Source organism: Sarcophilus harrisii, chromosome 2 (assembly GCF_902635505.1).
Source record: "Sarcophilus harrisii chromosome 2, mSarHar1.11, whole genome shotgun sequence".
Taxonomy (NCBI): domain Eukaryota; kingdom Metazoa; phylum Chordata; class Mammalia; order Dasyuromorphia; family Dasyuridae; genus Sarcophilus; species Sarcophilus harrisii.
The window spans coordinates 116,527,869-116,552,845 of record NC_045427.1 but is presented as its reverse complement, the minus strand read 5'-3'; the positions used below and the strand labels follow the sequence as shown (position 1 = coordinate 116,552,845).

The 24,977-nt window shown below is 33.8% G+C and overlaps 1 protein-coding gene across 12 annotated transcripts in view; it reads right to left on the bottom strand.

The window, feature by feature from the left end:
• Positions 1–4,460: 4,460 nt before the first annotated feature.
• Positions 4,461–24,977, bottom strand: part of C2H2orf42 (chromosome 2 C2orf42 homolog) — a 38,716-nt gene continuing 18,199 nt past the window's right edge. For 11 of the 12 annotated variants that reach the window (XM_031950656.1, XM_031950650.1, XM_031950657.1 and 8 more), the window contains 3 exons: positions 23,574–23,674; positions 19,100–19,262; positions 4,461–5,270 (listed from right to left, as the gene is read on the bottom strand). In XM_031950656.1, coding sequence (XP_031806516.1) covers positions 5,062–5,270; positions 19,100–19,262; positions 23,574–23,674 — 473 coding nt within the window. In that variant the 3' untranslated portion in view covers positions 4,461–5,061. Of the gene's footprint in view, positions 5,271–16,325; positions 18,896–19,099; positions 19,263–23,573; positions 23,675–24,977 lie in introns of those variants that run through there. The other variant, XM_031950658.1, reaches the window with a different exon arrangement.

Genomic DNA, 24,977 nt, shown 5'->3' with positions numbered 1-24,977 from the left:
TAAAAGTGTAATGGACACCATCAATACTTCTCAATGGTTAAAAGCTCCCCAAAGGGAAACAGACTGTCATCTATACTTCTCAGTGGTGAGAACAGTCCAGAAGTAAAATTGGCACCTTGTAAATAGGCTGCTATCCACATTTCTTAATAGTAAGGATTTCCCAAAAGTGGAATGGATGCTATCCATACTTCTCAGCAGTGAGAGCAACCTAAAAGTTGAACTGGCTGTCATTCATACTTCTTAACAGTAAGAACACTCTCAAAGGGGAATGGGCTATGTCCACACTTTTCAACAGTGAGGATCTTCCCAAAAGCAAAAGGATTAGCATCTATACTTCTCAATAGTGAGGAGTTCAGAAAAGTGTAATGGGCTGCTATCACATTTCTCAATGTGGGAACATGCTGTCATTCATATTTCTTGACAGTGAAGACTTCCATAAAGTAAAATGGGCTGCCATCCACAATACTTAGCAATGAGGATCTCCCTAAAGTGGAATTTGCTCCCTACAGCAAATCACCCTTCTCAATGAAAAAGACCTCCAAAAGATTTATATGAACTGATGCTAAGTGAAATGAACAGAATCAGGAGATCATTATACACTTCAACAACAATACTGTTTGAGGATGCATTCTGATGTAAGTGGCCATCTTCGACAAAGAGAAGATGTAATTCAGTTCCAATTGATCAATGATGGACAGAATCAGCTACACCCAGAGAAGGAACACTGGAAAATGAATGTGGACTGTTTGCATTTTTGTTTTTCTTCCCAGGTTATTTTTACCTTCTGAATCCAATTTTTCTTGTTCAACAAAAGAACTGTACGGATCTGCACACATATATTGTTATCTAAGATATACTTTAACATGTTTAACATGTATGAGACTGCCTGCCATCTAGGGGAGGGGGTAGGGGGTGGAGGGAGGGAAGGGAAAAGTTGGAACAGAAGTGAGTGCAAGGGACAATGTTGTAAAAATTATCCATGCATATATTGTCAATAAAAAGCTATAATAAAAAAAAAGACCTTCAAAAGGGGAAATCACACTTCTCTACAATTAGAACCACTTGAAAGTAAAATGGGCTCCAATCCACACTTGTCAACAATGAAAGGCACTCCAAAGCAAAATAAATACATTTACACTTCTCAACAGTAAGAATTTCCAAAAAATTGGATATACTACAATCGACACTTCTGAAAAATGAGAACCTCCCAAAAGGTCAATGGGCTGCCATCCATATTTCTCAAGAGAACCACCCCAAAGTGGAATGGAAACTAAGCATACTTGTCAACAATAAGGACATTCCAAAAGATGAAACTGATGCCATCCAAGATCTCAAAGTGAGAACTTCCAAAAGATCAAATGGACTTCTCTCCATACTTCTCAACAGTAAGAATGTCCCCCCAAAGTGGAATGGGATGCAATCCATAATTGTCAACATTAAACAGCTCCCCAAAATGAAATGGGCACTATTGACACTTCTCAATAGCAAGAATTTTTGAAAAGTCAAATGGGCTGCCATCCACACTTCTCTGTAACAGAGTCATCTAAAGGTAGAATAAATGCCATCCACACTTCTCAATGGTCGAGAACTTTCCAAAAGAACTTCTCAAAAGTGAGCACTTCCCCAAAATGGAATGAGCTGCCATTCACATTTCTCAATAGTGAAGATTTTCCAAAAGAGGAATGGGCTGCCATCTACATTTCACAGTGAGGATTTTCCAAAGTATTATAAGTGCCATCTGCAATTTTCAATAATGAATACTTCCAAAAACTGTACTATCCACACTTCTCAATAGTGAGGACTTCCCAAAAGTGGAATGGATTACTGAGGATTTCCCAAGTGTGGAATTGATGCCATCCACACTACTCAACATTAAGGATTTCCCAAAAATGAAATGATCACATTCCATCCTTAGTGAGAGATGGATTCCTTTTCCAGAGGGAAGCAGAGCTTCACACAAAAACTGTATGGTCACTTGGCTTTGCATTGTAGAGGGAGGTTCTTGCTTGTATTTGGATTGAGCTAGATAGACAATGATGTACCTTCCAAGTCCTTGGATTTTATGAAAATGGATCAAGTTTTATGTATCCCTTGAGATCTAATTTTGTGAATATCAGAGTGACCCTCTTTGGCCAGTAAGGTTATATTTAGTAACAGAGGGTTCTGATGATTATATTGAATGATTATAGAGAGGGCCCAATAGCTTCAACATTAGAGTTTTCTACTATTCACAAATAGTACTAAGATCTAGTGAGTAAAAGGGAAAGCTACACTATGACTTGAGGTTGTTGGCAAAAATCTTGCTTGCATCTGGGGGCCAACAAATGAATATTTAAGAATCCATCAGAATCGGGCATAATTCTGTTGTGAGGACAAAACCAGTACCTACTAGAAGTATTCCAAGGTTGGTTCAAGACCTCTTAACTTAGAAAAGCAAGATTAATTTTTTTTTTTTACCTATATTGGTTCCAAGAGGATAACTAGGGCCTTGGGATTCAATTATGTACTATGCCTGAATGAGCCTGTATTAAATAAGTTTCATTCTGTTTCAATGATACAACAGGTAGCCAGATGAGCCACCCCAGAAAGAAGATCCCTACATAAAAAGAAATTCTGACAATGACCCAGTCACTAGGGAGGCCTTTACCCATTTCTTTGGCCTGATGGCCCATGTGGTGTATTAATCTATTACCTCTACTTGTCCATATTATAAGCGCAGCTGCCCCATCAATCACCTTTCTCATTGTGAAAGGGGTCAGTTAATGCAAAATCCTACCTACATGCATAAGAGGACTTTAGTTTAGAGAGTGAGCATAAGGCTCAAAAATCACCACTATTGAAAAAAAGGATTCCACTAGTCAGAGACTCTGCTAAGCCAAGAGTAGCATGCCCATCTTAAATTGGGCAAACTCAACCTGTTCTAGAATAGGTTTACTAGTTCCTTTCTGCACAGTTTCATTAGGAACTTCATTCTAATAGATCTTGGCTTAGAATCTATACTAATAGATTCTTCCACAAGCTTGTTGAAGTTATCAGATCTGCTAGTTTTTAATCTCAGGTCATAACAGATCCTCAAAGGTCTTAACTGCTCCAACAAAATAGTTCTTAATCTTCTATCATGCAAACTGGAATCTAACATTTTTCAGACCATGAAATCAAGATTCACTTAATTAATAGGAAAGAGCAGAAGTTTCAGTAATATTTCATATCAAGAAAACACCAAGGTTTTTTGCCAGGACACCCAAAGAACATGGTTGAGTTGGCCCAGCTGCTACCACATTGAATAAATCTTTTTCCTCTAAAGGAAGAAAAGAGAAAAACTGCCTTCCTCCCCTCCCCACTGAGCTGATGTTTTAAAGCTTCTGTTCCTCTAGTCACATCTCTCCTCTTCCCCACCCTAAAGAACAGATGAGCTGTATACAGATTATCATTAATAACAATGACAACTCAATAGCATTGCCTACAAAGCACTTTTTCTCACAACAATCTTGGGACCAGAGGATTAAAAGGGACAAGTATTACTTTTCCTTTTTTACAGATAAGGAAAGTAAGGTTTAGAGAGGATACATGTCAGCAGGGTCACAAAGCTAATGTATGAAGAGGGAGTAGAATCCAGATTCCATGACTTCAAAATCAGAGCTCTCTGGAAAATTAATCTCATTAAATAAATCTTAGAAGAGTTAAAGAAGAAAGAGACTTTAGGTATTAACTCATGTAACCCTCTAATTTTATTGAGGAATTTGAGGTCAGAAGTGATTTCTCCAAGAAACAAAAGTAGTAAGGAACAAAGCCAGGATTCAATTCCAAGATCTCTAATTCCAAAGGATTCTCTTCTCTAAGACCACCTCTTCATCCAGAATCATCCTATGCTCAGATCCCATTACCCCTGCTTTCATTATGTCTCTCTACCCCAAATTCTCAAATAGCCAATTGGTTGCTGTATCATGTGCCTGAATGTGCCTGAATCTGGCTTCAAATCCTTCTTATACTACAACCATATCTTTTCTATATAAATTTTCTCATTTCTTCCTAACCTGGCCTTATGAACAAGTCATGACTTCTTCTTTTATTGTACACACCTGAAATACTTTCCCATCTCTACCTATCCAAAACCCATTCATTCTTCAATATCTTAACAAATTCCACCTCTTCCTTTCTCATTGACATTAATAACAAAAGCAAAAATACAGACTTCTTGTATTCTATGCTATCATCTGATATGTATTAGATTTATCTCCTCCACAAAACTCTTAAGTTAGGAATAGGCAAGGACCATAATTAAGGAATGTTATCTTTCTCCTCCATGACCTCTCCCACAGTACTTTATTAATTGCTTAATAACTAGTAGGCACTCAATATAATATTAAGTGAGAAAATTCAGAGGCAAAAACTGCTTTTTACTGGCTAATAGCATTTGAGAGCACAAAGGGGAAAAAAAATTCAATATTAAGGGCATGAAGTTTTATAAAAATTGGTTAGAAAGTTTAAGACCTTTTATTTCCTTTCTCTATTTCACTATCAATTCCATGCTAAGGAAGGTTTCTTATTTTGTAAATTAACCAATACAAAATGTCATCTTGAAAAGGAGTGACAATGTGTTTTATTTTAAGAAAAGAACAAAGAACATAACTGGAGCTATCCCATTATGCTCCAAGTGATAATACATTTGTCCTAACTAGGATATTATCTTGCCAACACTCTCTGAAATCAGTTAAGATTTGAGTTTTAGCTAACTGATTTCTTAAGAATGTTTTTTTTAAAAAGATAGAAATAAGTTCTAAAGGAAATGTCCAGATAAGAGAAGGTTTCTCTTTCCCACACTTAACCCCAGCAGAAATACAGCACAATTCATCTAAAGAGCAAACAGAACAGCACCAGAACATGCTATTTACAAGAAGATATTTTTCTTCAATATAACCCAGTTGGATGCTTTGGGGAAAAAAAGCATCCTATCAAAAATCAGTTTGCTAAAGAAACTGTCAATGTCTAAGTGCCTAAGGAGTATCTGAAATTGCCAAGGAGTGGAGATGTGCAAACTCAGCAGCAAAAGGTTCTTTTGCTTCATGGAAAAGTGATGGTAGTCAAAGGTGTCAACTCTAAGGTATGGTCTAATGGGGGGCGTTGCTCCTGGTATTCAGCTGTATGTCCATTCCGATGGTGACCATATTCAAACTTGATTCTCAGTTCACCAATCTTGGACTGGGGCAAAATATCTGGAATCCATTCAATGATGAAAGGTGTCGGCTCCTTCTGATCTGGAGAGGTGTTGCCTAAAAGGAGAAACAATAATCCAGTACTGAATTTTCACCTACATATCTTGATCACAAGGAAGTGTGAGAATTAAGAAAATATGTAAGACTGTAGGGAATATCCTTTCCATAATACAAAGAAACCATCTTCCCATCTTGTTACTTTTTAATCTTGTAGTGAATTTTAAGTAGGTAACAACATATCAAAAAACATGATAATCTTACAAGACTTCGAACTATTGGTGTCCCAAAAGGCAAAGGAAAGACAAATGAATTGTAGTTGTAGGGGAAAACAGGTGGACAATATAAGGACTACACTAGTAGATTCTCTATCTAGGATTTACAGAAAAATTGTTAGCAATTATCTAGAATAAGAGGGCAGCACAAAATCTGTACTGATAGGATAAAAGGATGTGAGAGGACAGGGAGCATGACAGAAGGCATCCATACTAATGGGCTCAAAGAAATAAAGAAAGAACTAGATCTATGATTTCATAAGCATAGGAAATTCCCAGGAGGTTTCTCAGGAGCTGCTATTCCACCATCCCAATCTAGATGCAGATCTGGATGATTCCATCTCTAATGATCTATAAAGAATATCCTTTAATAAATCTCTTTTGCACTTCTTGAAAAAGAAAAGAAAATTCCCAGGAAAGGAAACTCTTTTTACCAAAGCAGATCAGTACCTTCTCAGCAACTTAAAACCTCAGACAGCTATCTAGGGCACTAATAGTTTAAGTTACTTGCCCAGAGTCACACAGCCAGTATGTGTCAGAAAGAGAACTTGAATCTATATCTTTCTGACTTCAAGATTAACTCTATTTACTACACACATGCAGCTCATGAACATAACCAACAACATTTCTGAGTACAGCCTGAACCAGATTAAAATATATCTGATTTTAATGTTTTGGTGTATTCATGAAAAAATAAATATATAAACATGTATGGATTTCTATGTAAATATGTGGCTTTAGGTATCCTTACTATTTTAGTGTCCTCAAGTCTACATGAATTTAACACCACTGTGCTATACCATGAGATTTTTTGGTAACAGCATAGATTCCTCAAAATATTAAAGCACCACTATGTTATTTCTATTTTAAATGCTTCTATTTTAAAAATCTGTCTTTACCTCACCCTTTGGGAACTGGGTTGTCACACACTGTTGAAAACTATTGAATTCTAAACCAGTTTGATACATGACCATCTTCATTCTTAATGTTTCTCTCATCTAGAATACACTCTCATTTCCACATAAGTCATCAAATTTTAGAGTATAACATTATTTGGCTCCTTTGTAAAAGGAATTCTGTAATTAACTTTGATAAGCAAAAAAAAAAAAAAAATAGTAATAAGCAATTCCTAAAAGAGCAATATCCTAAACTGCAACTAGAATATGTTGTTAGAGCTTCTGCTGATCCCATTTGTAATGAAATGCTGTTAAAAAGAATGATATTTACCAGGGATATATTTCAGGCTACTGCAGCTATTTCTTAACTACTTCAACTAAGAGAATAATTTTCAACAGAACTCTGAAATCTTTAAAGATGACAACTGAAAACAAACAAACAAAAAATGGAAACTACTCAGGATTGGGAATAGTTAAGGACTTCCAAGATCATTAAATCCCAATCTCTTTACTGTAGATGAGGAAACTGAGACAAAAAAAGGTTAAACTGATTTGCTTCAATGCCACTTAGTACACAGATGATATCTGAATCTAAATTTTCTAATTCCAAATTCGCTGTTCATCACATCTTTTCCCTAAAGCTTTTCTTGACCTTTCACCAAATGAAAATGATGTTTCTCTTTTTCTCTCTCTTTTCAAATTTCTCACAGTACTATCCCAAATATCTTGTTTATATATAACTTGCTCTCTTTTACTATCAATTATTTGTGTACTTATTCCTCTCCCTTTAGAATGTAAGTCCCTTTAAAAAAGTTCCAGGTATTATCTGTTTCTGTGTCTTACACACCTAAATATTATGCAAAGAAATATTTTAGAGATAAATGTGTCTTTGTGGTATGTCTATATGTGGAACCATTATCACAAGCACATCTGGCATTATATCTAGGATAATACCTTTCTGGAACACAATAAACGATTTACAAATATATGAATTGACTCTTTCAGAACACATGTTCCTCCAAAGTTATGTTAATGAAACTTTTTCTAACCTAAATGGTGCTTAAAAATTCAGGAAAGAGGGACTTCGGGCAAAACGGTTGCCTGAATGGGAGACAGACCATCCAGCATTCACAAACCTATTTTAAAGTCAATGTAAAATCACAATAACTTCTTCCATTGCAGAACTGCAAAAGTAAGCCAAACTCCCTTGAAATATAGGAAAAGAAAGCACCAGTATACCAGGCCAAAAAAAAAAAAAAGACAAGAGACCTGTGTCCTGAGGCTAAGAAAGTAGGCATTTCTCTAAGAAAACTTGATAACTCAAGTGAGATAGGAAAATCCTAGGATGGAAAGAAAACATCAAGTAGAAGAAAGGAGTTGATCCATGGAAACCCTGAAGAATAGTAGTGAACCACTGAAGCAAGGGAGCGATTCGAGTGGGACAGCTAGACTCAAAAGTTTCTAACACTCTATCCTGACATGACAGAGAAGGCCCTAAAGATCCCTAGGAGATCTTACCTCTGGAACTGGAGATTAGTACAGGAAACTAAGGAGCCAGAGTAAAAAAAATAAGGAGTGTCTATCGCTAAAAAGTATAGCAGAGGAAAAGCCTGGCTCTGGCACAAAAACTAAGGTGAGAGATAAGTAAATAAAAAATATATATAAACTACCACTGGAAAATGGTATGGCAGAAACTAGGTATAGACCAACATCTTATACTATATACCAAGATGTAGTTTAAATGGATACATCATTTAGACGTAAAGGATGAATAAATAAATAAGTTAGGAGAACAAGGAATCATTTGCCAAATCTATTACGGCAGCAAGAATTTATGACAAAACAAAACATAGAGAACATTATGAGTTATAAAATGGATAATTTTGATTATATTAAATTAAAAAGCTTTGTGAAACAAAACCAATGCAATTAAGATTGGAAGTGAAGCAAAAGGCTGGGAAACAATTTTTACAACCATTGTTTCTGATAAAGGCCTCATTTCTCAAACATATAGAGAACTAAGTCAAATTTATAAGAATATGAGTCATTTCCCAATTGAAAAATGGTCTAAAGATATGAACAGGCAGATTTCAAAAGAAGAAATCAAGTTATCTACAATCATATAAAAAAACTTATCTAAATCATTATTTTTAAAATGCAAATTAAAACAACTCTGAGAAACTATCTCATACCTATCAGACTGGCTAATATGGCTAATAACAGAAAAATTATAAATATTGGAGAGGATGCAGGAAAATTGGAACTCTAATGCACTGTTGTTAGAGTTGTATCTATTCTGGAGAGCAATTTGGAACTATGTCCAAAGAGTTATAAAAACTATGCATAACCTTGGGTCAACAATACCGCTATTAGGTTTGTATCCTAAAGAAATTTTTTGTAAAGGAGAAAAATTCCTATTTGTACAAAAATACTTATAGCAACTCTTTTTGTGGTGGCAAGGAATATGATGGAAATTGAGGGGAAGCCCATCAACTGGGGAATGGCTGAACAAGTTGTGGTACATAGTTGTACTGTAATACTATTATACTATAAGAAATGATGAACAGGATGATTTCAGAAAAACCTGTAAAGACTTACATGAACTGATGCAAAGAACCCAAAGAACTGTATACTTTAAGAACATCGTGAGATTATCAACTGTGATGAACTTAGCTACTCTGTTCAAGACAATGATCAAAGACAATTCCAAAAGACTCATGATGAAAAATGCTATCCACCTCCAGAGAAAGAACTGATGGAACTGAATGCAGATTGAAACAAGCTATTTTTCACTTTATTTTTTTATGGTATGAGGAGTGTTTTTTTTTTGTTTTTTTTTGTTTTTTTTTTTGGTCTGTGTTTTCTTTCATAACATGACTAATATGGAAATATCTTGTATATGACTGAATATGTATGACATCAAATTTCTTACCATCTCAGGGAGAGAGGTGAGATACGAAGAAAAGAGAATCTGCAACTCAAAATTTAAAAAGAATGTTAAAGATTATCTTTACATGTAATTGGAGGAAAAAAATTAGAAAAAATACCAACCAGCATCAAAAGTTTTTGTAGATCTAGAGATCTCCCAAAAGGAGTGAACAATTCCATAACAACTGCAAGCAGATTCAAAGGAAAAGTGAATTTTCCACAAGGACTACATGAAATAATACCTAAAAGAAATGAAGTGAGATTTTTTTAGATGACATGAAAGTACTAGAAGAAAGAATCGGAAAGCAAATAAATTGCTTAGAAGAAAAAGTGGTGAATATCTTACCCAAGTAATAGACTCCTTGAAAACTAGAATAAACCAAACAGAAATTAGTGACTCCATATCTGAAGACTGAAGGAAATATTAGAACAAAAGACTGAAAAAATAGAAGAAAATGTAAAGTTATCTGACTTCACAGATAACTGATCTGAAAAATAGATCAGGTAGATATGATTTAAAATCACTGGATTCCCTAAAAAATCAGATTCTTTAAAGCTTACACACTATAATTCAAGAAATCATAAATGAAAACTGTCTCAATCTATGAGAACTAGAGAGCAAAATAAAGGTTTCTAAAAGGAACCTCAAAAGGAAAAGTTGCAGCAATGTCACAGACAAAAAAAAAAAAATCTAAAGAGCAATTACCAAAGAGAAAATACTCAAAGCATCCAGACAGAAACAGTTAAATACAGAGGAATTAAAGTCAGGATCATAAAAAGCCTGATGGCTTCTACTATAAATGAGAGATCTTAGAATATACAATAATGCAAAAAGCCAACAAAAAAAGTCTATAGACTTATAACCAGGAATAACTTATCCTGAAAAGTTAGGCATAATCCTATAGAGAAAAAACCTGACTTTTAAAGGAATAAAGCACTCTAGTGAGGAAAGACAAATTAAATATGATAAAGTGGGAATCAGATAAATTTTACCCATATCTGAATGAACAAAGGAGGATTGAACAACCCCCCACATACACACACACATATACGTACACACAAAATTTGTTGTAGAAATAGATCAAATTCGATTAAGAAAGAAATAAGGATAGATAAGAAGGGGGCATTTAAGAGGGAAGAATACTGAAGAGAGAATGGTCACAAGCAAAACAAATTTCCTGATGCCAAAATGAGGAGTAAAAGGAACAAAAAAATGAAAAAAAGAACTACAATTCAAGAGGATGCCCTTCAATTGAACATATTATAGCTTATGAATGTAATGGAACATTACACATTGTAAGCAATAATGAAAAAGATTTCAGAGAATCTTGCGTACTATGAACCAATAATTGTTTAGAGAACAAAAAACAAAACAAAAACAAACAAACAAAAACCCCAGGAGAAAAATTTACACAAGGACAACAATATTAAAAAACAAACAAACAAAAAAAAAAAAAAACAAAGCAAACAAACAAAAAACCCCAAAATACTTAAGATCCTGATCAACACAATGACCAATCATGTTTTCAGATGACCTATGATAAAGTATACCTACCTCCTGACAGAGAGATGATAGACTCAAGACACACAAAAAAAGATAATTTCACACATAGCCACTGTGTAGATTGGTTTTTCTTTACTATTCTTATATTATCAGCTTTGTGCTCTTTTTTCTTTCTCTCAGTTTTTTGATGAGGTAAGGAAGATTGTGGGTAGAAGCGGAATTAGCAATAACAACGTCAAAAAAGAGAGAAACATTTAAATATTTTTTTGAATGCACAGAAAAGAACAGAAGAAAGCTTGGGAGAAAATAGACATGCAGGTGAGTTTTGAAAGTAACCTGTAATTTACTATATACTTTTTTTTTAAAGCAAGTGGAATGAAATTTCATATATAATTCTTTTTGTATTCTGTTCTGTATATGGAAATGTCCTTTTCATGTAAAAGTTCAGAATAAATATAGAAAGAAAAAATCGTCCTATTAAAAGAGATCTATGAAGAATTAATAATTCTGTAAAATAAAGATATTTAAATTCGTCTTTTCCTCAGTGAAATTTAAATCAATGAAGCAAATTCCAGTTTTACTACATCAGAACTTTTTGATAATTTGGAAAATTATTTCAGTTTTATTAGGTCAGAAATTTTGATTATTTGGACAATGATTTGAAAGGCTAAAATTAAGCTTTTTGCTACCTTTGAAAGAGTTTACAAATTATTATTTTCAGGGAAGCATGTCTAATTTTTCTAAGCAATCAAACTTTTCCTGTACTTTGATACCAATTTATAAACACTAGTAATTACAAGTAATTTTTATCTACTCTTTAAAGTAGTTCTTCTAAGGATTGTCTTTATTATATGCTTTGAGAAACTACAGGACATATTGACATAGTACATAGAATAAAGGACTTTTTGTTCAAATTCTTCCTCTGATATACTAGCTATGACATGGACTAGTTGTTCAGTCTCCCTATCTGTACTTTGGGGATAATAATACTTCACAAAGTTGTTTGTATGGCTCAACTGAAACAATACATATAAAGCATTCTGCAAACTTTGAAATCTTGCATGGCATCTATAGTTGTTACTTTCAAGTACCTTTGTGAGATAGATTTGACTAATTTTACATAAAACATAAAACATCAATTAAAAGAATATTTAGGTGCAGCTAGATGGAGCAATGGATAGAGCATTAGCCCTGAATTCAAGAAGACCCAAATTCAAAGCCTGTCTCAGACACTTAACACTTCCTAGCTGTGTGACTCTGGGCTTAACCCCACTTGCACTTAACCCCAGTTGCAAAAACAAACAAACAAACAAAACACACACACACAAAACAAAACCAAAAATTACTTAATAATTAAAATTTTTCATTATTCAGAGACTGGCCTTCCCCAACAAACTGTTGATAAGTGATTCTGAGGAACCTCTCCACTTGATTTACCTTTGCAAATTTTTCATATCTTAGCAGATCATCTTCATGAGTTAGTTTGTTTGTTTTTTGCTAAAAAAATATTGATTACCCAATCAACTATTTAAGGATGGAACTGGAACTGATGAATGAGCTAAGCTTTATCTATAGTTATATAAATGTAAAACAATGTCAGAAAGAGAGCTATCAGAATGCACCAAAATGTACGAAAACATGTTTGTTCTATAAACATTAAAGAACCTACTATAAATAAAGAATAAGTGAAACAAAACTATATGCCCTGACACACAAGAAAGTCAAACTAATATATTATCAGTTTGAAAATCTAAGACTGTGAGCTGCTCATAGTCTCACAAATTGTGCAAGGTTAAGCTGATCTACAACAAAGAGTAAGTTCTCTCACATAAAAACTAGAATTCTATGATTTACACCTTCCAGCAGATGGCATTCATAGCTTCAGAATAAGAATGGAAGATATGGGGATTTAGATGACAAAAGAAAAAGAAACTAGGTATATGCTTGAGAAAAGTTCTGTGTTATGAAAGATATCTTATATAAGATCCAAATGGAAAAAAAAATTCCTGAAGACAATGAAATGAGGTCCTTATTTGAAGAAAATAATATGCTGTTTCCTCAATGAGATCTATAATCACTAAAAAAAAAAAAAAGCAATCAGTAAAACAATCCTCAAAAGAAAAACATAAATGCATGAAAAATACCCACTATTCAGGTTAGGATAAATAAGTGAAATACTTAATATATCAGTATATATATTTGGATCAAACATTATAGCTGAACAATGAATTGGGTGCAAAACTAAAAAAGAGGAAGAGATCCTTCCTCTAACATTCTTCCTCTTAAATTGTATTTAAAGAAAATTGTATTGTATTGTAATTGTATTGTATGTAAATTGTATTTAAGAAACTACACAATCTGTTTAATGGTCCCATGCCACTCTGGGTACAAAGACTTTATTTTTAAAAACAAATGTTCTACTAGAAATGGTTGTGAATCTCAGTTCACCACTATTTGGGGGGAATTTAAGTTGTGGATGATTCAAAGGAATTTCCATTTGAAATGGAGAGAAATCATTGAAAAGATCATGTACTATGACCAGGTGGGGAGATTGCAAGGTTGGTTTAACATTAGGAAAGTTAGCAGTATAACTGATCATATATCAATATCAAAAACAACAAAAAACATGATTATTTCAATAAGGTAAAGAAAAATCAACAAAATACAACACAGATTTCTAATAAAAACACTAGAAAAAATAGAAATAAATGACGCCTTTCTTAATATAATAAGTAGTATCTATCTAAAACTTAGAGCAGCCATTTTCTATAATGGGGAAAACTTGAAGCCTTCACAATAAAATCAGGGTGAAGCAAGAATGTGGTCTATCACCACTATTATTCAATAATGTATTAGAAATGTTAGCTATACAACAAAAAGATTATATGATGATCATCTATGATGGAAGTGGCTTTTTCAACAATGAGGTAATTCCAATAGACTTATGATGGAAAGAGCCATCTGCATCCAGAAAGAGGACTGTGGGGGCTGAATTAGAACACAACATAATGTTTTCACCTTTGTTGTTGCTTACTTGCTTGTTTTGTTTTTCTCTCATTTTTTTATTTTTTGATCTGATTTTTCTTGTGCAGCATGATAAATGTAGAAATATGTTTAGAAAAATTGTACATGACTGACCTATATTAGATTACTTGCTATCTAGGGGAGGAGATGGTGAGGAGGAAAAGAGAAAAATATAAAACACAAGATTTTGCAAGGGTGAATGTTGAAAACTCTTTGCATGTGTTTTGAAAATAAAAACTATTATTAAAAAATGTTAGCTACAGCAATAATATCAAAAAAAAAAGAAATTGAAGGAATAAAAATAGGCAATGAGGAAAGAAAATTATCAAAGTTGAAGAATATAAAATAAACCCAGATATACTATCATTTCTATGTACTACCAATCAAACCCAGCAGAGCAAGAGATAGAGAAATTCTACTTAAAATAACTGCAGACAATATAAAATACTTGGAAGTCTTCCTGCCAAGACAAAATCATGAATAATATAAATATAATTATAAAATACTTTTTACACAAATAAAGACAAATTTAAACAACAGGATAAATAGTCAGTTGCTTATGGGTAGGCCAAGTCAATATAATAAAAATGGAAATTTTACCTAAATTAATTTGCTTATTCAGTGCCATACCAAACTACCAGACTACCAAAGAATTACTTTATGGAGCTAGAAAAAAATAACAAAATTCATCTGGAAGACCAAAAAGACAAGTATCTCAAATGAATCAATGGGGAAAAAAAATGTGAAGGAAGGCAGCTTAGCAGTAACAGAACTCAAGCTTTATTGTAAAGTGGTAATCATAAAAAACAATCTAGTACTGAATAAGAAATGAGTGGTAAATAATTGGAATAGATTAGGAACATATTAAGCAGTAGTAAATGACCACAGAAATCTAGTCTTTAATAAGCCCAAAGATCCAAGCTTTTGAGGTAATTACTCAGTATTTGATAAAAATTGTTGGAAACACTAGAAAATAATTTGGCACAAACTAGTAAGAGATCAGCATCATACCAAGATCAGATCAAAATGGATAAATGATTTTGATATAAAGAATATTATCATGGGGCAGCAAGGTGGAACATGGATAGAACAAGGTGGAACAAGGTGGAACTAGTCCTGAAGTCAGGAGGACAGGAGTTCAAATCTGACCTCAGACACTTAACACTTCCTAGCTGTGTGACCTTGGGCAAGTCACTTAACCCCAACTGCCTCAGGGGGAAAAAAAAGTGTATTATCATAAGTAGATTAGCAGAGCATGGAAAAAATCTCTCATATCTATGGAAAAGAGAGTTTATGGCCACACAAGAGATTTGGAAATCATGGAAGCAAAAGCTTTGATTATATGAAATTAAAATTTGCACAAAAAAAACCAATGTAAACAAAAGTAGAAGGAAAACAAAAAACTAGGAGGGAAATTTACATACAATAATTTCTCTGATGAAGGCCCTCTCTCTCAAATTCTTAGGGATGTGTGCCAAATCCATGAAAATAAGGATTATTTCCTAATCAAAAAATGGTCAAAGAATATAAACACGCAGTTTTCAAAAGAAATGAAAGTTATCAATAGTCACATGAAAAAATGCTTTAAATCATTATTAGAAAAATGCATATTAAGACAACTCTGAAATATGACCTCACAGCTATCAAATTGGCTAGTATGACAAAAAAGGAAAATAACAAATGCTGAAGGAGATGTGGAAAAATTAGGACACTAATGCGCTTGGTAGAGTTGTAAACAGATATGACGGTTATGGAGAAAGAACTGTTTTAAAATAGTGCATATCTTTTGATCCAACAGTACCATTAGGCCTGTATTCCAGATGTCAAAAAAAAAAAAAAGGGAGTGGGGGGAGAGGAGGACCTATTTGTACAAAAATATTTACAGCAGCTCATTTTCTGGTAGCAAAGAACTAGAAATTGAGAAGATGCCCATAAATTGGAAAATGACTGGTAACAAGTTGTAGTATATGATTGTGATGAAATATTATTGTGTTATTAAAAATGATGAACAGGATGATTTCAGAAAAACTGGGAAGATATATATGAACTGATGCAAAAAATATATATAAGTAGAACTAACAGAATAGATGTCTGCCATCACAATAGTAATACTGTAAGGATGATCAACTATGAAAGACTTTAGTCTGGTCAAGACAATGATCCAAGCAATTCTAAAAGATCCACAATGAAAAATGCTATCTACCTCCAGAGAAAGAGCTAATGAATGAACTATGAAAGCATACTGAAGCATACTTTTTTTATTTTATTTTTCTTGGAGTTTTTTAATTAGTTTTTATTTTCTTTTGCAACATAGCTTCTATGGAAATATATTTTGCATGACTTCACATATAATTGATATCAAATTGCTTGCCTTCTCAAAGAGGATGGAGTGGGAGGGAGAGAATCTGAAACTCGAACTGTTTTTAAAAATGAATGTTTAAATGTAATTGAGAAACAATGAACAAATAAAAAAATGTTGAAAAAAGAAAATGGAGAGAGATGTAAGATAGACACATAAGCTGAAGCATATTTCCAACTATATTTAATAACCTACATTTAATAAATCATTTAAGATAATGTCTAATGGTTTGCAGAATTTATCTCTAAATAGAATTGTTTAATTTAACCTTTATATATCCTGGAGTTTTCACAATTGGATTTTTTGGTTTTGGTTTTATTTTGTTTTGTTTCTGAAAGCAATCTATAGATTCTCTGAATCGGCACTTTATTTTCTGTGTTCAGAAGTTCTGGACAATTTTCTTGTATTATTTTCTTCCACTGTGCAGTTTGAATTTTTTGACTTGTCATGCTCTTCTGGAAGATATACATAATTCTTCAGCTATCTCTACATAGTCCATCTTTAAAATCAGTCTATAAATCATGTTTGCTTTTAGTATTATTGTTTTTTGCTTCTCTTTTTCAGAGTATCCTTCACTTTATAATTTACATTCTCAATCTTTGTTTTCTTTTATTTGCCACTACTGATTTATGTTTTTTTTCTATTTTGCCCATTATTTCTTCTGTGTAGGCTACAAATTCTGCTCTCATGATTTTTTTAAACCATTCAAGAATAGCCAGCTGTGATTCTATGCTCTCTTGAGAATATATGAGGTCCTCTGCTTCATCAACTATTGATTTATTTGCCAAGCAATATTTATCCAGAGCTGTATCACTATGTTTAGCTCATGTAGCTTTCTGGTACTTATATTTATTTATTATTTACCTATATACCTATACCTATTATATTATATATCTATTTATTTATCTGCTTATGCTCAAAGTCTTTAAGAGTTTTATTCCTCCTGAGCCCTTTAGTAATTTCAGTCATTTTTCCTTATTGTTCACTTTCTGACTCTTTTCCTTTAATTACAATTGCCTTGGATATTGGACTTTAACACTGAGAAATACATGTTTTACTGACATACTAGCAGACCAATGTTGAAGCACAGAGAACTGCCATGGTGCAGTCCCAGTCTTCCAAGTTTCTGTCTTTTGGCTTTCCATAGCACAGGGAGAAGGGAAGAGGAGAACTGAGTTCTGTTGTAAACTCATGGGTTGGCTTGTGCAGACCTTACTGAGCATAATCACTGGTAAGGGAGGGAATGCTAAATAAAGACTGAAGAGGTTAGGGATTAGGGTTTTTTTTTGGTTGTTGTTGTTATTTGCTCCTCCATTTGTTAGCTCGTTAGCTTTCTTCATGTCTTAAGCTGTAGAGAGAGATGAAATTGCTTTATTCCTTGCACATAATTCCTCTTCTGGAGAGGTTTGGAAGGTTATAAGGATCAAGAAAAATAGCTAGTCATTAATTCTACTGGTCACCTGGCTTAGATGTCTACATAAGATATCAAGTCAAGAAGCACTTGTTAATTAAGCACTCACTCTATGCCAGGTACTGTGATAAGAACTGAAATTACAAAGAAGAGCATGAATAATTCCTGAATACAAGGAACTCACAATCGAGAAGACAAATAAATATGCATAAAGAGGCTATATATACAACTAAATGGAAATATTTCAGAGGGAAGGCATTAATATGTCTTCTTACAAAAGATAGGATTTTAGCTGAAATTTGAAGAAAGTCAAGAAAGCCAAGAGATGAGTTACAGAAGGTGAACATTCCAGACACAAGATACAGCCAGTGAAAATGCCTTGAGGCAGGACATGGAATGTCATGTGTATGAAACAGAAAGGAGGCCAAAGTCACTTGATCAGAGTATCTGTGAGTTCTCTGAGAACAGAAAGTGTTTTTTGCCTTTCTTCATATCCCAAGAATTCAGGAGAGTGTCTGGTATATAGTAAGTGGCTATTGAATGCTTACTGGCTTAACTTTAGTAAGCTTTAAGAAGACTAGAAAAATAATAAAGGTTATGATTGCGAAAGGCTTTAAAAGGCTAACAGAGGATTTCATATTTGATCTCTTAGGTTATAGAGAGCCTTGTAAATTTACTGAATAGAGAGAAGGTTCACATAATCAAACTTGGGCTTTAGGAAGATTGATTTTGATAGCTGGGTGAAAGAGAGACTTGAGGCAGGTAAGGAAAACAGAAGGTTATTGTAATAGTCCAGAAAAGAGAGTGATGAGACCCTGGACCAAAATGATAGCAATGTCAAACAGAAATAAAGGGCTATGCTTAGAAAAGTTGAACTGATTAAATGGTATATATGAGGCAAAGTCATCTATACTCCACCAGAAATTCAAAATGAAAAGGAAAACACAATGGTCAGAACCTCCACAGAAGAACTATGTAAAAATATGGACAAAAATTATACAGGATGAAAAAGCAGACATGAGTTATCATCTGTAAAAATATAGACAAAAATTATACAGGATGAAAAGGCAGACATGGGTTATAATCTGTACCAATGGAAGGAAAACTCTCATCAATGAAAATGTCAAATCTATTGAAATGTAAGAAGTATAGAGTGACAGTATCATATAATGTAACTAATATTTTGTAGAATTTGTAGTCAGAGGACCTATGACCTGAACTCTGCTACTTACTAGCAATGTGATCTTGGAGTGGTCAGTTTAAGGTCTCTATGTCTCAGTTTCCTCATCTGTAAAATGAGATCAGATTAAATGAAGTATAAAGTCCCTTTCCATTTCTAAATCCTGGGATTCCTATGCATGTCTAAGAAAGTCAAGTTGTACAATACCAGGGAATGTGCCATTAATTAACTTCTTCATACAATATCTTGTATGAGGTTTGATACATATCAGAGACTCAAAAAGTGCCATCATTAAATATTCATTGAACTTACCGACTTTCAGAAAAGTTTTCAGTTCCAAAGGTCGGAGCACTGGCTGTTTCTCTAAACGACCATAAGTTTCTGCTATATTCTCTACTTCCACTTTGGGGCACTTAAATAACTCATAAGTTCCATCCCGGTTCTGGATGAAGCTTCGGGTGATTTCCAAGGGCATCTGATCACAAAGACAATACCAGAAAAGAATTAGAATAGGACAAATCTTTATTTTTTAAATTTTTTTAAATTATAGCTTTTTATTTACAAAACATATGTATGGGTAACTTTTCAACATTGACCCTCACAAAACCTTCTATTCCAAATTTTTCCTTCCTTCCCCCTATCCCCTCTCTTAGATGGCAGGTATTCTAATACGTGTTAAAATATATGTTAAATCCTCCACCTGCATTTTTGATTTCCTTCACAGGCTAACTGTACACTACTTCAAAGTCCGACTCTTTTTATACAGAAAAATAACTGTTTGGACATGTATACGTATATTGTATTTAACTTATACTTTAACATATTTAACATGTATTGGTCAACCTGCCATCTGGGGGAAGGGGTGGGGGGAAGGGGGGAAAAAGTTGCAACAAAAGGATTTGCAACTGTCAATGCTGAAAAATTACCTATGCATATATTTGTAAATAAAAAGCTATAAAAAATTTTTTTTTAAAATGAGGCAAGATATAAAAAATAGGTAAAAGTCAGTTGTATCAAAAGTACTGTTCATATCTGAAGTTAGTAGCTACAGAAATTTATAAGAATATACAGCTTATTTTTAAAAAAGAAAAAATGGCAATGAAATAGCAGGGAAAAAAAGAAAAAAATATATGTTAAATCCAATATATGTATACATATCCATACAGTTATCTTGCAGCACAAGAAAAATTGGACCTAGAAAGAAAAAAAACCCTGAGAAGGAAAACAAAAATGCAAGCAAACAACAACAGAAAGAGTGAAAAATGCTATATTGTAGTCCACACTCAGTTCCTACAGTCCTCTCCTTGGGTGTAGATGGCTCTCTTCATTACTGAACAACTAGAACTGGTATGAATTAATTCATTGTTGAATAGAGCCACATCCATCAGAATTGATTATCATGTAGTCTTGTTGTTGCCATTTGTAATGATCTCCTGGTTCTGCTCATTTCCCTTAGTATCAGTTCATGTAAGTCTCTCCAGGCCTTTCTGAAAGCATCCTCTTGATCATTTCTTACAGAACAATAATATTCCATAACATTCATATATCACAATTTATTCAGCCATTCTCCAATTGATGGGCATCCATTAAGTTTCCAGTTTCTTGCCACTACAAAAAGGGCTGCCACAAACATTTTTGCACATGTAGGTCCCTTTCCTTCTTTTAAGATCTCTTTGGGATATAAGCCCAGTAGTAACACTGCTGGGTCAAAGGGTATGTATGCACAGTTTGATAAACTTTTTGAACATCGTTGCAAATTGCTCTTCAGAATGGTTGGATTCATTCATTCATAGTTCCACAACAATGTATCAGTAGGACAAATCTTTATTAAAGGAGACAGATAATTCAGCGACTTCTTTATCAACTATTAGTTCAGTACACTCAATATTTGATTTCTCCTTTCCCTTTGTACCGCAAGATTATTCTCTCAGCAAACTCTGCCTTTTTTCTGTGCATTGTTTATTTACATCAATGCTTTTACTTTTTGCATGGACAATGAAATCCTTAGTGTGAACCAAAGCAAGTTCATTGTTTCCAATAATCACTGCAACTTTGCTCTGGTCTACTTACCTCCAGCACAGTTCCCTGAATTGTAGCTAAACTTTTTCATACACCACTGACTTCATTCATCTCCTCAAAACTTTTCAATAGCCCATCACCCATCATTCCCAAATAAAGCTCTCCACCTCACTTTGTTACTGAATTCTCTTCCATCCTTGCCTTCTTCCCTCTATCCCATTTCACTCACATCTAGAAATTACTTGTGAATTGCCCTGAGATCATTACTTCAGTCACATATCTGTCTGTATATATCTGCAGTACCCACACAAATTACATCTAAGCTATACAGCCATCCTGGGAATGTAATATAATTTATTAACATAATTAGTGTTCAATCAATTGTATTACCTTAGCCTTTCTATTGTATAATTAATCCTCAACTAATAATATAAACTGCTTGTCTTACCAAGCCTTCAATATCTGCTTACCAAGCCTTCAATATCCGCTTAAAGACCTCAAGAAGTGAAGAATACTAACAGATGATTACTTATGTAGAATTAGCTATGACAAAAACTTCAATTCTATAGAAATTTGATGCTTAAGTTTCTATCTGCACATCTAGCATATAGTCCTTGCAAAGCCTCAAACATTTTCAAACTGCCTTGCATTAAAAGAAAAAAAATCTCAATAATGATATGGAAATTATAAGTCTCTTGATATTAGTCTAATCATTACTTGACTTACATGCAAACACATATCAGATTCTCCCAATACCACAGTAAACAGGTTAATGTATAACTGCCAAATTCAATGTCCTTCTCTCAGAACCGCTACAGTTTTTGATGCTGCTAACCATCCTTTCCTTCTGGATCACTATCTCCTGTCTTGGCTTCCATAGCACTGCTCTTCCCTTATTCTTCTCTTCTGTCTCTGAACCCTGTATTATGTTTTTTCTATCCTTAAGTCTACATATCCATTGACTTAACAATTCTTATCCATTCTACTTTGGCAACTTCCGTGTTCAGACTATTGCTATAACCTATCAATTTGTCTGCCTGCTTCCAGAGTCTCTCCTTCTCAGTGCTTCCTCCAAACAGCTGCCAAAATAATCTTCCTAAAGCAGTCACCCAGTTCTCACAACATTTCTGTGGTGGGATACTTTCTGCAGGATAAAATATAAATTCCTCACTTTGGCATCTAAAACTTTTCACAATCTGACTCTAGCCTGCCTTTCAAGACTTACTTCACTCACCTTAATGTATTCTACATTTCAGTCAAACTAGCTTTATTTTTTTTTTTCTGTTTCCTTTTTGAACTTGGCTTGCCATCTCCCACTCAATACACTTGATTTTTCCATGCCTGAAATGTATCCCTCCCCCTACCAATAACCAACTTGTAGAATCTCTTAGCACAGCTCAAGTACCACTTTCTACAGCAAGGTTTTTTTGATCCAACTAGTTGTTAAGTGTTCTCACTAGTGGCATGCTAGTAAACGTTTTATGGCAGCTCTTTGGGGAGAAAAAAGTATACCAACATACTTTTAAGTTTAATCAGCAGTACTAACATTTTGTCCATCTAATGTCCATCAAGTTTTTAAGTCTAGGTAATAAAACAAACAAAAAAAAAAGTCAAATCTGATTTGTATAATTTCTTAATTTTTGAGATACAAACATTCACACTGATAATTTAATAATCAGCTATTGCAATAAGTTGGTTCCAGCACACCCCTGGCATCCTCTCTTCACAAATTGATTTTAGGGTTGGAAGGAACCTCATTAGCCTTCTAGTTAAATCCATACCCCAAAAAGGAATTCCTACAATAGCATATCCAACAAGTAGCCATCAGTCCCTGTTTGAACACTTCCAATAAGGTAGTCAATTCCACTTTTGGATTTGACATGAAGTCTAAATTTGCCTCTTTACAACTCCAATCCATTATGCTTACTTTTACCCTCTTGGGTCCAAATGGAAAAAGCTTAATCCCTTCTCCACATGATAATCTTTCAAATACTTGAAGAGAATACCACATCCCCTCCAAAGTCTTCTCTTTTCTAGGCTAAATATCCCCAGACTCACAGCCCTCCAATATGGCAATGGGCACTAGAGTTTACTGATGTCTTTCCTACATTGTAGAATAAAGGACAAAAATCACGTATATTTATATGAATACACATTAAATCTTCCTAAGAGAACGTAAGCTCTTTAAAGATCTGCTTCTCATTTTATCTCTTTCCAGTGTCTTGCACAGAGTTTTGCTTAGTAAATATTTTTTTTTTCTACTTAGAGAGAACATTTAAAACCAAAGGAATCAAATAAAGTTATCAATTTATATATATCATCTACAGCTACAAAAAGAGGAAAGCCTCTGCAATTCAATGAACTGTTGCAATAGGCTACCTGGGTTGTCAAAAAAGTTGGAGCTGGAAAAGGTTTCATTTTGTAGAAAAAGAAAGTGGGGCCCAGAATAGCAACCAAGACCCCACCCCAAGTAAGGAGGAAGATGAAGATTCTAAGCCAAGTCTTCCTACTCCAAATCCAGTGTTCTTTCAGCTATATAGCTGAATTTAATTCAATGACCTTTACCAAGAAGACTATAACATATAATAAAGTAATGAGCTGGCGTTTCTTTGAACAATAAACTTTTTTTTAACAGCAGAGGCAAAGATCACTTTTAAAGGAAGCACCCAATAAAAATTTGACATGGCAAGAAACACACTTTACGATCCCTATGACTGTCACATTTCTGTGCTTTTTCTCCAAAGTTATGATAACAAACTTCCCATACCTCAGGGGTGTCTAAGATTTGCTTAACCTGCAGAATATTTGTGATGTGCCAGGTGTATTTAGAGAAGGTTCCCAGTGGCAAGGCATCTTTTCGCACAAAAGCTGCAATTAGAAAGGGGACATGGTTAATAAACATAGCTGATATTTATATAGAGCTTTAAGGTTTACTAGAAGCTTTACACAATAGTCTCTTTGATTCCATTTATACTTACTAAAGAGTTAATGATGCAATGCTATTCTTTCTTTACATGGAATTTGTAACTTTTAAAATAAATATTTCCTAGCAAGTTAAAAAACAAAGAAACAAACCATAGGGACCATCTAAAGTGGTCCAAGACCAAAGATTTCATTGTGGACTTCTTGCCATAAAAAGTCTCTATTTCAGCAGTGCTGCTTTGGTATTTTCTTTCACAATCACATAGAATCATAGACTTTTGAATGAGACCTTAAAGATCATCTAGTTCAATTTCATCTAGATCAACCAGTCTATTTTATACTCAAGAAAAATGAGGCCCAGAGAAGAAAAGTGATTAGCCCCAAGTTACAAGGATATTGAACCTGGATATGAACAATGAAAGGATCAGAGATTTAGAGATGAAAAGGAAGGGACCTCATTAATTATCTAGTCCAATGTATACATATATTGTATTTAACTTATACTTTAACATATATAATATGTATTGGTCAACCTGCCATCTGGGGAAAGGGATAAGGGGAAGGAGGGGAAAAGTTGGAACAAAAGGATTTGCAACTGTCAATGCTGAAAAATTACCTATGCATATATTTGTAAATAAAAGGATATATAAATATAAATATATATATAATCTAGTCCAACCTCATTTCACTGAGAATTAAGAATTTGCCTGAGGTCATACAAGGTCACATAAGCGATCAGTGCCATAGCCAAGATTTGAACTCATTTCAAATCCAGTATTTTTTTTACAATACCACATATGCTCTTTCTGATATGTAATACATACTCTATTGTTACCCACTTCTGCTTTGGAATTTCATCTCTCTGCTCACATAAAAGTGATAATATAGAAAAGGCTCTAGTATAACAGAACTGGCTATTAGATGAATTTGAAGGTGCCAAGGTCAAATCATATCTCCATAGTAATGACATATAATAAAAGTCTTCTGAACATGCTTAGCTTCTGAGAAGGCTATCAGCCTCATCTCCTCATACAAGCAATAGACAGGCAGTCCCAAAAGTCTTAGTGCCATTTTAAACTTTAAGGACTTTAATCTCTTAAATAGTTTAACATTAAGCTCAAACTTAAAACAACACTAAGATTTTTGGGACTGCCTTATAAAAGGATTCCATAGTATGTGATTTGGCAACAAAAATAAATAAGGGATGTATCCTAACATAAAGCTACATTTTAAGATAGAAGAAAAATCA